Source organism: Sprattus sprattus, assembly GCF_963457725.1.
Source record: "Sprattus sprattus genome assembly, chromosome: 11".
Taxonomy (NCBI): Eukaryota; Metazoa; Chordata; class Actinopteri; order Clupeiformes; family Clupeidae; genus Sprattus; species Sprattus sprattus.
In genome coordinates this window covers 19,866,819-19,882,570 of record NC_137909.1, presented here as the reverse complement: position 1 = coordinate 19,882,570, position 15,752 = coordinate 19,866,819, and the positions used below count along the sequence as shown (strand labels likewise).

The following is a 15,752-nucleotide window of genomic DNA, read 5'->3' as shown; positions in this document are numbered from 1 at the left end:
GGCTCTGGCTGGGCCACGCCTTTATTCTCTTGGCTGTGTGCTTCGGGTCGTTGTCATGTTGGAAGGTAAACCTGTGTCACAGTCTGAGGTCCAGAGCAGGTTTTCTTCAAGGATCTCGGGTACTTAGCTGCATTTATCTTTCCCTCTATCAGGACTAGTCGCCCTGTTCCCGCTGCTGAAAAACATACCCACATCATGATGCTACCACCGCCATGCTTCACTGTAGGGATGGTATTAGCCAGGTGATGAGCAGTTGCCCAGATGTGACGCTTGGTATTCAGGGCAAAAAGTTCAATTTTGGTTTCATCAGACCAGAGAATCTTGATTCTCATGGTTTGAGAGTCCTCTAGGTGCTTTTTGGCAAACTCCAAGTGGGCTGTGAGGTGCCTTTTACTAAGGAGGGGCTTCGGTCTGGCCACTCTACCATAAAGGCCTAATTGGTGGAGTGCTGCCTGGATGGTTGATCTTCTGAAAGTTTCACCCTTCTCCACAAGGAGCACTGGAGCTCTGTCATAGTGACCATCGCGATTGTGCTCAATTCCCTGGCAATGGCCCGTCTTCCCCGATTGCTCAGTTTGGCCTGGTGGCCAGGTCTAGGAAGACTCTTGGTGGTTCCGAACTTCTTCCATTCACGAATGATGGTGGCGGCTGTGCTATTTTGGACCTGTTAAGCTGCAGATATTTTTCCGTACCCTTCTCCAGATCTATGAATCTATGATCTCAGAAAATCCTGTTTCTGAGGTCTGCAGATAATTATTTTGACCCCATGGCTTGGAGTTTGCTCTGACATGCACTGTCAACTGTGGGACCTTATATATGTAGGTGTTGGCAATCCCCAATCATGTCAGTCAGTTGAATTTATACAAGTGGAATTAAGTTGTAGAAGCATCTCAAGCAGTATCAGTGGAAACAAAATGCACCTCAGCTCACTTTTGGGTGAGCAGACCTTTGTATATATGCTATTTTACATTTAGATTTTTGATAAATTAGCATGTCTGAAAACCAGTTTTTACTTTGTCATTATGGGCTACTTTGTGTAGAATTTTGAGACAAAAAATGAACTCAATCTATTGTAGAATATGTCTGTAACGTAATAAAATGTGGAGAAGTTGAAAGGGGTGTGCAGACTTTCCAGCTTGACTGTATTTCCCCAACTTTTCTCCTATCTGCCTTTAAAAAATGAAAAAAGAAATGCCCCAACTACACCTATGACTTCCAAGAGCTGGCGTATAGTCAGTGTACAGTTAGACAAGTTTGACCTGCTTCCCTATCATCTACTGTAACATAGGCCTATAGGCTGATAACATGTGTAATTTCTATTCTAGTCCATTGTGTGATTTTATACAGGAACTTACGTTTGGTTTAATCAGGAACTTGCGTAAATGGTCAAGCCTCTCCTCCAATCAATCTGTAATTGTAGCCTGGTGTCCCCTGACCTAGTGGACAGTACAACAACAACCAGTTACGTACCTACAGCAGCTCCAGCCCTCCCTCTCAGACCACTCAAATTTCCCGGGATCATTGTGGAAGAGTCCAGTAATCTTTTTTACAAGCTGGCTGTCTGCCTCTCAACAGTCAGCCTGTTACCATTGCCATTGTAAATGCACTGATTTTGGTTTGTTCGTTGAACATGACTGTTGGGATATATATTCATGGTTATTTGGTTGTTGGCTTTGCCATGCCATACAAGGGTTAATGTAATAGCTATGCTATGCTTATGAGACTGATTTGTGAATTGATCTTTATTTTGACAACTGTAGACACCTCACTTTTGTTTGCCGGCTCAATTAGGACACTTGTGGTCTACAAATTCCCTACTTCAGTGCACAAACAGGTTTTTGTTCAGCCAGGGCCAGGACAGGATCAGGGACAGGAAGGTGTGTGTGTAAATAGAACACCCACCTCTCCACGGACTATTACACATAATGTTCCACTGACACATCATTTGTGCCCATCGGCAGGAAAAGGCAAGCCAGGCTCCTGCCAGGGATGCTACTGTATGCTTAATGTACCTCATTTGAAAGGCAGATGTGACACGATTCAACAGATAAGAAAAACGCACACGTTCGTTATTATGTGGTGGCCATTCTGCCAGGGGGTATTCCAAGTTTGTGCTTTAGTGACAAACCTAGACGAGTTAACTCAGAGTAGGCCTAGTGTTAAGCCTCCTAAAAAAAACTTTGCTAGGAGAATGAAGCCAATGGGCTCTTCCATTAGGAGTCAACTTACACAGGCTTGTCACTGAACGACGTACTTTTTTTCTCATATTAGATACATTGGTGTTTCCTTTTGAAGAGGTTTAAAGGCACCCAGAAGTTCAGGGCTGAGTTTCTGTCAATGCAATACAAAGTAATTGAATTCTTCTGCTTCCTTCTTGGTCTTTGTTCTGGTGACTGCAAGGTAGTCTATCTTGGATTCCTTACTACTTTTTTTGGATATAACAGTGGATCAGATTAATTAAGACTAGGGTCTTAGTGGGAGAACAACTTTTTTCTATTGTTGTATCCAGCTTGTGGTTCCAATGGAATTAAGAAATTATAAATATTCTACGATGCTTGGTGGGTATGTGCTTGTTAAATAAAAACCCCAACCCCACTCTATTTTGATGACACTAGCAAAAGCCAAGAAAAATATAATCTGCTGCGTGACTGAGCAATCACGCTAACAAAACTTAGTAAGAGCAAAAATTGGAGTCACAGTTGTTTGCTTCAGTAGATGCCAGTCAATAAACAATAGCACCAAAGGTAACATGGGGAAAACCTCTTAGCTGAGAGAAACTTTGAGGAGGTTGCGATGTCTCTATTGATATAGATTTGTATTGATGTAGTTCTCACTATACATATAATCACAACACAGTAGGTACAATTGGACACAAACACTATATAGGCATTATATCAGACAGTAAGTAGATGAGCCATATTTTGTATTATGTTGTGGCAGCTTTAAGCTTAAGGAGAGTAGGACTGTCTCTTTGAAAGCAAACTGAGGCCACTTTAACATCAAATTTATTGATTGACCTTGATTGACAGTGTGGTTAAGTTACAAACCCAGTAACCCTGAGTTGCACATGTGGACTTTTCAGTATATCAGAGGGAGGTAGAAATCTTGGCTTCCAGAGAAAAACAAGTCAAATAACCATACATTCCTTAATCAAGTCATTGTAGACTTTTTGAGTGAAAACTGTAAGTGTAAAAGCTTTCTCAAAAAGTTCAATGTAAAGTAAATGCACATGTAGTACAGGAAATATCAGAACACATCAACACTTAACAACATCTATAAACAGTTGATTGCTTAGTGATCAAACACTGTACGTTAAAATCAGTCATCACACACAATGCTAAGGCAAATTCGTAACCCAGGTTTACGTCTCAAGGGTAAGGTTCATCATCAAGCTGACCTATGGCATTAATTAAGTCAGTTGCTCTTATCTTACTGTGGTGAATGAGTCTTTTTGTACTGCTACACCTTCCAGTGTCTGAGGTTTCGATTCAATGAAAATAAAAGTTATTTATTTGCGTGACAGCATTAACAATGAATCCTGTCTCGAGGCCAAAATGTTTCATTTATGGCTTCCAGTCATGCTCAGTGACACTCCTGACTGTTGATAGAGTATAAATATATAAATATCCAACCATAGCAGTCCAATAAATGTAGGCTTCTAGAAAATTTCATTTCATATCATTCACTTACTTTGAATTAGTGGATCATTGATTTCATTTCCCACCAAAACAAACTTAAATAAACACGGCTCAATTAGGACACTTGTGGTCTGTAACAAATTCCCTACTTCAGTGCACAAACATTTTTTTGTTCAATCAGGGCCAGGACAGGATCAGGAACAGGAAGGTGTGTGTGCTAATAGAACACCAAATGTTCCACTGACTGATCATTTGACCCATCAGCAGGAAAGGCAAGCTCCGCTCCTGCCACTGACGCTGCAGTAGGGTACACCTACCTAATTTCACAGCAGATGTGGCACGATTCAAGAAATAGGAAAACGCACAATTTTGTTGTTATGTGTTGGCCATTTTGCCAGGGGGTATTCCAAGTATGTGGTTTAGTGACAAAACTGGTTAAGTTAACTCGGAGAAAGCCAAGTGGTAAGCCTCCTAATTTCTTTTTGCTAGGAGAAGGAAGCCATGGGGCTTTCCATTAATTAATTAACACAAGTTTGTTACAACAAACTTTTTTTCTCATATGAGGTACATTTGTCTATCTGTAAATTTGTGAATCTAGACATTTTAGACTATACATACTTTAACATACAGGATGTTTTTTTTTTTTTAACCCTTGTGAAATCTATGGAAAACCAGCACTATTGGAGCTACATCTCCCTGTTGTTGTGTGTTATCCTTTAGTGAAATGTGTCTGCTCTACAGGTTCTGTCTCTGTGATGCTCTGCTACATTATAAACTATCCCTAGGTTTGTTTTGAATATTGTTGATGAATCCATCTGTGAAGACTTCACAGAGGCACACTATAGGAATGTATTTATTTGCACTTTCCCCCCATTTTCATCGATAGATAAAACAGATAGATATAATCTTTACTCAATAGATAAATTCTCAACCAAACGTAACTGGAATATGGTTGAGATTCAACTGAAGCCATGTTCCATACATCCTTGACTTTGACAAATGGAAACAACTGACAACTGGAGAGAAAAGTTGGAAAAAATGGATTAACACACTGAAAATAATGAAACAGAATCTAAACATCTTAGCCCCTTGCATGTGTCAAGGGAGTTTGCAGCCTTCATTCTGAGATATGAGTGGCTCCTCATGAGGTTTCTTCACCTGTCCTGCATTTGCGGGCCTGGACCATCTCAGCCGAGGCCTTCTTGCAGTCGCTTGCCAGGCCGAGCCAGCACATCAGGTTTATGAAGCAGGTAGTGGGGTTGTAGCGGAAGCCAAACTCGCTGGCAGAGTAGTCAAATGGGAAGGTGTGGTGGAAGTTGTGAAAACCCTCACCTGAAATTTCCCAGGTTGCCACAGAGATGACAGTCAAACAATAGTTTAGGTTTTAGTTGAGTAAATCTCTTGTGCAGTAGCCATTTTGCGCTCTGCACAGAACAAGTGGTATTAAATGCCATATTCAATCAATTCAAATACATGATACATTTGTAAACATTAAACATAAATACACAAAACTTAGGTTTTCTGTGATAACTTATGCCTACAAAAGTTCTACTATTTTCCTGATTTAGACCATTCAAAATCCAAACTCACCAATGGCTCCAAATGTGACAAAGCTGTTTTCACGGGGGTTTATATTTATATCATAGGGCCGGTTTCCATACATGTGGGCGGCGCTGTTTACCAGCCAGGTGACGTTGAGGGAGACAGTGTAGCGCAGAATGGAGGCCAGGAAGTAGGAGTTCCACAAGCTCTCTCCCCACAAGTACCATGGGACCAGGGTGGGCACCAGGAAACACATCACCAGGACTAAAGTTTTATAGTATCTGGGGAAAAAAATGGCACATATGAAAGCTGCTTACAAGTATCAAACTCAAAATTTTAAACCAAGAAATTTCAATAATGGTTCATTGTGACTTGCTACATAGCATATGCACTTGAGACTGTTTGCATAAAGGCTAAAATAAATGTACTCTTTGAAAATGTTTTATAGAGACAGCATCTTTGTACCACTTCCTATAAAGACAAAGCCTCAAAGCCTTTCACAGCTTCTTTCATTATGTCACTGTGAAAACCAGCCAACCTCCTCTGAAACACCACCACAGGGTCGGCCAAGAGATCGCTGGTGTCCAGCCTCTTGCCCTTCTCGATGACATCTCTGTGCTTCCGGACAAACAGCCAGCCGATGTGAGCGAAGAAGAAGCCCCGTCTGGCGTTGTGGGGATCAGCGTTTGTCTCAGAGTACTTGTGATGCACCCTGTGATCTCGCGACCATTCGAAAATGTCATTCTGTTCACAGTATCGAGAGGAAAAGATTCGTCACAGACAGCTCTGCTCTGGGAATTGCACTTACAGAGTGACCACAGAGAACATTCAGCCACCGCATATCGAACAGAAATTTGATCCATAAAGTGCAACATATAAATCATTAGAAATTAAATAAATGAATGACACATAAAGTATAACACCTAAATATAACTTTGCAGTTGCATGAGTTTGACTATCCTGTTTAATAGTAAGGGTTCAAGTGTATCACCTGGAAGGCCATGCAGTTGGCAGCAACCAAGAAGACCCTGAGGGGCAGCTTTGCCTTGTAGGACCTGTGGCTCCATAACCGGTGGGCTCCTGCAGTCACTCCTAAGGCCGTGATTAAGAAGTATACGTATGCTGAAAAGCAACCAGAGAGCAGTCTCACACAAGGGTTAGCCTGACACTGCTAGACCATATATATGAGCTCCACTTTCCCTGAGATTGTAATCTGAAAGCTGTCAATTGAGAACAACTAGGCCTGCTAGAATTTTCATTGACCAATCAGCAAGCTTTGAGGAGTGGCTAATCAGTGTGCTAAAGCGTGTTAACGTGTAATATAATGTGTTAATGTGTGCATAAGTGTGTTATACAGGGCTGAAGTGTGTTAAAGTGTCACAAGATCACATATCGTCCGGCCCAGCACGCCTCCAGATGGCCAGTCTGCTACTAGACAATGAATCGGTCCTGATGAAGCAGATCAAGAGGTTGAGAATGCAGAGGCCCTATATAAAACCATGGGGTAGGAGGTCAACAGGGGCATTTCTGTTTTCAGTGTAAACATGCATTGACCGATGTCCTCAAATTACATAAGCCTATGAAACTGCCATGATGCTGTTCGGAAGAAAAGGGCCTTCCGCTAACCTCTGAGGAATTGATAAAGGTCTAAATGAATCATTCTGAATACTTTTGGGTACATGCCACTAGGGTATAGAGAGTCTGTGACACCTGAGGTTTTAGATACTGCCAATAACATGAATATAAATACAAAATATAGGGACAACACCACAGGTATATGGTATAATTTCACTACTTAACTGTCCAGCAGCCTGTGATTACAGAAAACAGACCCTTGTTTCCATAGAAACACAACTCCTCATTATTGTGTGGATTTTCTTGTAATAACACCTGATATTCCTGACTCTAACCACACAAAATGTCAGAATGCATGTCACACTCGACTTCTACTCTTCATAGTCCATGCGGGGTCTGAGGACTCTGTTCTGTGTGTTGTCTTGTCTGGCCTTTGCAGGGAATTTATGAGGAAAGACCCTGAGGGGGCAGTTTTGTTAGTGAGAACGCTATTGAAATTGTTGCATGAATGAATCATATAACATATAGAGATCCTGACTGTAATTCTTGCATATTTTATAGTACCTTGTTTGGGTAAGTTTAGGTTTTATGCTACAAACATCTTGCAAGTTTCACAAGTTTGACAGCATGACAAAAGACAGATCCCAATGTTCCTGTGCATTAGTTGCATCTTGTATGGCACTGGAATTTGTAAATAAAAACAAACGTATAAAGACACAGAAGACAATAACCAATGAACAGGAATATTGTTAAATCCTGGCCGTTCCTTGACGATTAAATGTTTTTAGTGACCTAAGATCTACAGGCCTTTTTACAACGCAATGCGCCTTAAAAATCCGAATTCATACATAGGCTACACACTGCGCAGGCGATGTGCATCCATCAAGTGTCATAATAGTTTTGTGCACTTATAACGTTTAAAATATATACACTTCTTATACTTATACTTTCTATGTCTTACTTATATAGGTATAGGCTACACATTGGAAATTGCCTAGACATTTTTGTATTGCCTGAGTCATTCAATAAATATTAACATTAACATATTTACACCGTATCTTCCTTCCTCACAGGTCTAATTTAATTTGAAACATAAAAAAGGAAAGACTAGCCTTCAAGCGAGTATCTCAGCGTGGAGTTTTGAAGTTACACAAGCAACCAGCTGTATTTATAAACTGTAAGTTTTTGTCGCTCAGACTTACACCACGCCAGGGTAAGAGGTCGTGCCACTGGTATCAAAAAGAGGGAATATACGGACGCAGCATGAAGGAGGATCATAAGAATAACATTTCTCCAGACAATCCCTTGCACGTCGTTTCCTTTGTAATTTGTAGCCTTCGGTTCGGTTTCCTCGCAATTCCCCTCTCTGTCGGTGCTTAGTACATCCTCCTCCGGCACAGCGCACTGTCTGCGTACAGCCACCATCTTCTGTCCTAAACCTTTCTGAATAACTGCGCAGCACGACGTGTACGCGTTTCTACTAGTGATACCGATGGTGTATTTGTCTGAACTACATTAGTGCGCTGCTTAGTTTTAAGGCTTCTGACGAGACGGACCCGTATTAGAGGAGGATCTGCAGCGGCATAAACAGGCACAAGGATCAGACACGAACTGTAGTTGTTACATGAGAGTGGAGTGAAAAGATGCTGCTAGACAAAGCCTGAAGTGATGTCACTATGAAATCAGTCGTTGTTTTGCAACATATTTCTGTGGAGAAATATTTTTCAACCATGTTTTTGTGCACATTGTTATGAATTAACATTCAAAACAATACACTGCATGCATGTTTTAATTCATTTTATTGATTTATATGATTCGATTTATTAACACATTTTACTATGTAAACAGATCATGTGCAGGTTAGGCTAACAAAACTTAAATCAAATTCATAGACAACACCTATATACATTGGGGAAAATAAGTATTTGACCCCTGCCGATTTTGCAAGTTTGCCCACATGCAAAGAAATGCATGATCTATCATTGTAATGGTAGGTACATTTTAACAGTAAGAGACAGAATATCTACAAAAACATCCAGAAAACTGCAATTTATAACAGTGAATTGATGAATGAATTGATATGCATTTGAGCGCGGAAAATAAGTATTTCATCCCCTAGCAAAACATGACTTAGTACTTGGTGGAGTAACCCTTGTTGGCAAGCACAGACGTCAGACGTTTCTTGTAGTTGGTCACCAGGTTTACACACATCTCAGGAGGAATTTTGGTCCACTCCTCTTTGCAGATTCTCTCAGAATCCTTAATGTTGCGTTTTCAATGTCTTGGCTAAGGGGAGGAGGTTCTTTCACGGTAGACGGCCCCATCTATAGTCCCCTCGATGCGGCTGAGTCGTCCTGTACCCTTGGCAGAGAAACAGCCCCAAAGCATAATGTTTCCATCTCCATGCTTGACGTTGGGGATGGTGTTCTTGGAGTCATATTCACCATCTTTCCCCCTCCAAACGTGCGTGTCGAGTTCATGCCAAATAGCTCGATTTTGTTCTCATCTGACCACATCAGGTTCTCCCAATTCTCCTTAGAATCATTTAAGTGTTCATTGGCTAACTTCAGGCGGCCCTGTACATGTCTTTCTTGAGCAGGGGGACCTTGGGAGCGCTGGAGGACTTCAAACTATTACGGGGTAGTGTGTTGCCAATGGTTTTCTTGGTGACTGTGGTCTCAGCTGCCTTGAGATCATTCACAAGTTCACACAGTTCTGGGGTTATCCTGCACTTTTCGGATGATCACCGATACTGCACAAGGCAAGATCTTGCATGGAGCCCCAGACCGAGGTCCGATTGACAGTTGTTTAGTGTTGCTTCCATTTGCGAATAATCGCACCAACAGTTGTCTGCTTCTCACCAAGCTGCTTGCCGATGGTTTTGCAGCCCATACCAGCCTTGTGCAGGTCTACAATCTTATCTCTGACGTCCTTGGAAAACTCTTGGGTCTTGCCCATGGTGGTGAGGTTGAATGTGTGAAGTATGATTCTTTGGAAAGGTTTCTTTTATACACGTCACCAGTTGAGATCAGGTGTACCTTGTTAGACCTAATGAGAACTAATCTGTGTGCTTCTTGGGCACAAAACTGGTCATTGGGAGCCAGAATTGCTGTTTTGCTAGGGGATAAAATACTTATTTCCCACGATCAAATTCAAATCAATTCATAACTGTTATAAAATGCAGTTTTCTTGATGTTTTTTGTTGACATTCACTGTTGGCACACATTGTTAAAATAAAAATATACTAAATACTCATTTTCCCCACTGTATATATGTATGTGTGTCTGTGTATATTACATGTGTTTATAACATGTGTATACATATGTGTACTTCACTCATACATGTAGTAACACTTCTGTTTTCATTGTGATAAGGTGAAACTTTTGGTCTGAAAACCTGTAGACTTTTTGCATATGGTGAACAGGTAATAGCCTAACATTGGTTCTTCCTCATACTCAGTGGATTTCTCAGAACTACATTTTGTTGCATACAAAAAGTAAGTTGGTGCCAAACACCATTACATTCTCTAGGGATGCAAAAGGTACTATAAAATAAAACAAAATTTCATGTCCTGACACTTGGTAAAATAATTGTTCCTCAAGGTTCCTTGTGTGTAAATGCAACTGCATTTCTGAGGGTGTGCACCACTTCCTGGTTCAATGTACCATAATCCCCTACTTCCTCCTGCGTGGGTGAGCCTCCAGATAATAGGGCTTTGGTGCCTGGATCCCCCCGAAGACTGGTGTGAGGTCTGGCCTGCTTTTGCTCTTCGGCCAGACGAAGTGGAAACGGCGAAGCAAGGTGACAAGAATCAAGAAGAGCTCCATGCGTGCCAGAGCCTCACCCAGACACACACGAGGACCTACACAAACAATACACACATGGGACACACAACTCCATGTCATGAACAGATTTAAGTGTAGTGCTTTGATGACGAAGAGGAATTTAATGGATATCCTCTGATTAGCCACTGCAGTTTCCATTCTATAGCCTTATCTTATATGGAGTTAGTCTTAATCTAACTCTTTGTGTAATTTCTTTGCTGTCAAGCATTTTGAGCTGCATTGTTTTGTATGAAAGGTGCTATAAAAATAAAGTGTATTATTATCATATTAGTTTCAGCCATACGACCCACCCATATAGGGACACTGAGCATCTGATGTATATCACTCACTAAAGCTCCAAACACAGTGAGCACAACACAGACAAATAGGCAGGTCAAGGTCAAATCAAGAAAATCAAGCGTTTTTATGTAATGAATTGAACATATGTGTGTTGATCACAACTGTACCTGCAGAGAATGCTAGGAAAGCTTCAGGCTTCACAAACTCCCCTCTGCTGTTGAGGAAGTGAGCAGGGAAGAATTCATGTGGACGCTCCCATTGGCTTGCCTCATGTAGTACAGAGGTGAGGTTTGTGATGACAAGGGTGCCCTGGTGACAATCAGGAGACACACATATGAGAATGGTGGTTAAGACATAGGATAGTGACCAGGCAGACAGCAAAGACTGGAGAGTGATTGTAGAGAGGTCACCCCAATATCTGATCTATGTTGCCCCTCGACCATGGCACCCTTTCATCTTTTAATAGGCAAATTCTACCTTAGGAATGGTAGTCAGGTAATTACCAAGGACCTGAACTGAGAGGCTGACATCATCTGAAAGCCAGCTGTGGACAGTGGAGTGGTGCTCACATCTAAGAAATGACTATCCACTGTGGCATGCCTGGGGATTGTCTCAGCGTCTTCAGAAAAGGGTTAATAATTATTTGTCGGTGGAATGTGAATAACCCTGGAAAAGGTCTGTAAAATTCATGTGTTCATTCTTGTGTAATATCACAGTGTGTTAAGACACATTAGTATGGCCCCTTTCATATACAAGAACATAGAAAGAAATTAATGTACTGTATATGAAAATATATTACCTACCTTGCATTCTGAAATGTATGTGCAAGCTATTTACCATGTATTTATCATGCTAGTATTGTACAGAACAAATGTGAAGTGTTTTTGACAGACCCTTTGCCTTTCCTTTACCAAAAGATTGTTCACATTTGAACTCCACAGCCATTCAAATGCACCCTGCCTTCACTGCTCACGAAGCAAAATTGGAGAATGAGTGTTGTTGATTGGCTGGAATTGTGTATCGCGTGGTCGTTCAATATAATACAATGTTTTATCTCTCACTATACCAAAGCGCTCACATCAACTGCTCGTCCCTGGAATCTCCAGCGCCCTGAGGACAGGAATTCACAGGTGTGGTGATGCAAATCTAACCCCTTTACCTGTGTGACTCACCTGAGGGATGTGATAGCCCATAAGTGTGGTGTTCCTGGTAGTGGCGTGGAAGACTCCCAGAGGGGCGATGTTCGCCAGACGCTGGATCTCATGGATGGTTGCCATGAAGAAGGGCATCTGGTGACGATCATCGTACGAGACGTCAGGCCTCTCCCCCAGGGCAGAGTCAATCTCCTGCTGGCAAAGCACTGGGGATTTGGGACGAGATGTTTTTATGACTAATATCAGCCTGTTAGCTTTACTGTAGTTGCGGTACATGTCACCCATATATGTGATAAGTGTAGAACGTTTTTTTTCCACTGAAAATAATCTTAAACTGATCTGAAGCATATTACTCAATTTGAGTCAGACTCACTTTTGTTGTAATACGTCTTTTACCAATTAGTTTACTCAATATTGCACACTCTTTGGGATTTTTTTCTTTTCTTGCCTCCATACAACCTGGATGGGGGTTACCCACCTTGAGCATCACGGTAGGTGGTAAGGTAGAGTAGAGCAGTGAGAATAGTGTTGGAGCTTGTGTCAGTTCCTGCAAAGTGGAGATCCAGCAGCAACATCACTAGGTGCTCCTCATCAAGGCAGGACCCCACTGTACCTCTCTGACAAAGACAAGAGGGATTAGTGCTTTAGGGGGAGTTCAGGAGGCAGCATTCTACCAAGTAAAACCCTTTTGAAACCCTCAGGCATTCTGTGTCTCCATCTCTGAGGCTGCACTGGGACCATAGCTCATACAGCCTCAGTTTGGCACAGGAGAAGGGCAGAGCTGAATCACGGCTGATTCACAGAGGATAGCGTGCTACCCGTGGGGAAAAAACAAACTCTGGTCGCTATAGTAATCCATTCATTTACACCAACTACTACTAAGAGACCCATTGACAAAGTTAATAGAGTACCACAGAGCTCTAGAATCTTCACTCATGACTTAAACAGCAGTGCCACACAGCCTACTGACTAACTGTGCAGCACAGTTGATCCTAAAGTAGGCACTTACATTCTTAAATGCTTTTGACTCAATCAATCAGTTGAATTCAACTATATGCAGAAATAATTTAAAGGTCTGTTCAAGTAAGCATATAACCTTTACCTCCATCTAGTCATTAGAAAGGACTGATGGATTTTAGATAGATGAGAATGATTGATGGATTATAGATCAATGAGAATGATTGATGGATTACAGATAGATAAGAATGACGGGTTCAATTTAAAGTAAAAACAAAAGCATGTAAGGATTTTTACCTCTTGGAATTGGTGTTTTCTACCCCTTACTGTGAACGATATTGCATGATATTAAGCGAATATTGAGAAGGTGACAAGATGAACACCAGACCTTCTCCATCTCATCCAAGTAGCAGTCGATGACATCTCGTGGTTCTCTCGGGACCCTCGTCTGCTTGTGTTCCGCTACGATACCTCTTGTGTGTTTCTTCAGGGCGTCATAGTTCTTAAAGACCTTCTGGAAGGGCAGGGGCAGTCTCCTCAGCAATGGGAGTGTATCATAGATCTTCAAAAACAGAACCCAGAGCAGCCTCAGAGACCTAATCAATACATAGCTCATATATTATTTGCTATTTGTATATTATAATGAGAATAAGAAGAATACAAATAATAACTTTGTTAATAATAAAATAATAACTACTACCATGGCCCAGGCACTGTTGGCAACCTCTGCATTTTCTTTGAAGCTCTTAATGATGAAGGACAGGACGTTGTCTTCATAATCATATCGGGTCCCAAATAGAATGGAACAGATGATGTTGGAAGCAGCGCTGTGGATCAGACCTTGGGGATTAACAGGTGTCCCTGTGTAAAAAATACCATACAGTCCATGAGTCTATGAACATGGAAATATCCTGGAGCACATCCTGCATTCATAAGATGGTAACATTTAAAATGTCAAATTAACTTGATGCAATATATTATAACTATCTGGAAGGTGGTTGAAGTAGAGTTGATCTTCTTCACGTAATACTTTATCTACATTGAAGGTTATAGTACAACAGATGAGTTACTGGCATTCTTCTCGAAATGTGAGCAGATGAAAGTGGTCTCCGTCAAAATCCTCTGCTCCATGGTGACTTTCCCCAGCCCAAAGTTCCGCATAGTGCTCAGGGCGAACCGCCGGTGCTCCTTCCACGCTGGCCCATAATCTGCCATAATCAGCCCTGGAAGTGGTTGTGTGTGTGTGTGTGTGTGTGTGTGTGTGTGAGAGAGAGAGTAAGTGAGTGTGGTATTGGTTACTAGATGATCTTATTCAGGAGAGAAAACAGTGGGAAGATCAGTTGTGTTTGCAACATCTTATTGGCAGAGATTAAACCAAAATATTTCAGGAGCAAGCAGCAGCAAGATGAATGGCACATCTGTACTAAACATACCATACGGTCTTGTGTTGAATGCTTGTGGAAACAAACATCTTCATGCCCAGTGCAGGCTTTGTGAAATCAGAGCCATAAGTAGGCTTTTCCCTGAGAGTCTGTGAGGTGCTGTTGCAACACTAATCTGCTTCTGTGCACGCAAACAGCCACATCACACATCACAGTCAAAGTTCAACAAAGAACCATGTTACAAATATAGCTAGGATATACCTAAAAAAACCTAGTAAGACCTAAATATCTAAACTTTAGCCACTCATTAAGATTTCAGATAGTCTCTTTTCACCTTTAGAGTCTGTGACGTGGTTGACCATGAGTCCCTGTGGCCTTCCTGCAAAGTCTGTGGCTCGCATCATTAGCGCCTCCTTGACCGCCTGCAGGCCGTGCAGCATCACCGCCGGACTCCTTCCCAGGAAAAGGCTGTACACGTTACCATAGCGATGAGCAATCTGGGGGTGAAACCACATCAAACAGGACCTCTAATGCAACAGGACAAGGCCTCTCCTTACACTGAAGTATGCATCGAGAGTCAAAGGTCATGGGCTAACTCAATACATTCAAATTATTGTGTACACAATATACTCCTGTTATACAGTACTTCTGGTCCACAGGGACACTGCAAAAATGTCTATGTACACGAGCTATCCAGCACTGCCAAGTTGTACAGGCTGCATGTAAACGTGCCTAAAAGGTAAAGTTGGGGTGTCTTTCTTTGGAGCGTCATTGAGCACACACCGTGGCTACTAAGAGAGGGTGCTTATAAGGGTATAGTAGAGGGAACTTGTTTAACAACACTTAGGTGAAATGCACACCAGGTTAGGGTACCTCCTCTAGATTGTGTTCTGTTGTGAGGGTAGAGGCTGTGCAGTACCTTATCTAGATCCGGCAGCGGGTTTTTCATGCTGAGCTGGAGCAGGTTCCCCAGTAGGGGGAAAGCAGGGGGTCCTGGGGGGAAGTTGGGGCCCCGTTGAGGAGTCACGAACAACACCAGCAACAGCACCAGCGCAGAAAAGGCAAGCCCCAGGAACAGAAGCCACCCCAACATGTCGTCCAGGTGATCCACACAGCAGACGTAAGGAAATAAAATAAGCAGCTAGCACTTCAGTTAGGCTCTATTCCACTGCTCCAGCCTAGCTCTCCACTTCTCCTCCCATAAGCACGTTTGGGATTAGCCAGGAGAGGGCAGGGGTAGGAGATGGGGGTGGGCTGGGGTGTGTAGTCCAGTGTCAACAGCACCACAGCCAAGATTAATGTTGGAGAACACGGCTAATCAGTTTCCCTAAGCAAATCTTTTGTTTTATATAACCTTTACATTTCTTAATTTTATTAGCA

At 42.0% G+C, this 15,752-nt stretch overlaps 2 protein-coding genes across 2 annotated transcripts; both read right to left on the bottom strand.

Moving 5' to 3' along the window:
- Positions 1 to 4,779: 4,779 nt before the first annotated feature.
- LOC308371932 (stearoyl-CoA desaturase 5-like) lies at positions 4,780 to 8,180 on the bottom strand (the record flags this gene model as incomplete). The annotated part of the gene is made up of 5 exons (XM_080846981.1): positions 4,780 to 4,970; positions 5,229 to 5,461; positions 5,719 to 5,924; positions 6,172 to 6,302; positions 7,958 to 8,180. 5 exons carry the CDS (start codon positions 8,178 to 8,180, stop codon positions 4,780 to 4,782), a joined length of 984 nt encoding a protein of 327 aa, XP_080703107.1.
- Positions 8,181 to 10,429: 2,249 nt separating this feature from the next.
- LOC308372214 (cytochrome P450 2D14-like) lies at positions 10,430 to 15,465 on the bottom strand (the record flags this gene model as incomplete). Its single annotated transcript, XM_080847348.1, has 9 exons — positions 10,430 to 10,617; positions 11,047 to 11,188; positions 12,052 to 12,239; positions 12,512 to 12,650; positions 13,379 to 13,552; positions 13,691 to 13,851; positions 14,061 to 14,213; positions 14,707 to 14,869; positions 15,292 to 15,465. The coding sequence occupies 9 exons, from the start codon at positions 15,463 to 15,465 to the stop codon at positions 10,430 to 10,432; spliced, it is 1,482 nt and encodes a 493-aa protein (XP_080703474.1).
- Between the last annotated feature and the right edge of the window lie 287 nt (positions 15,466 to 15,752).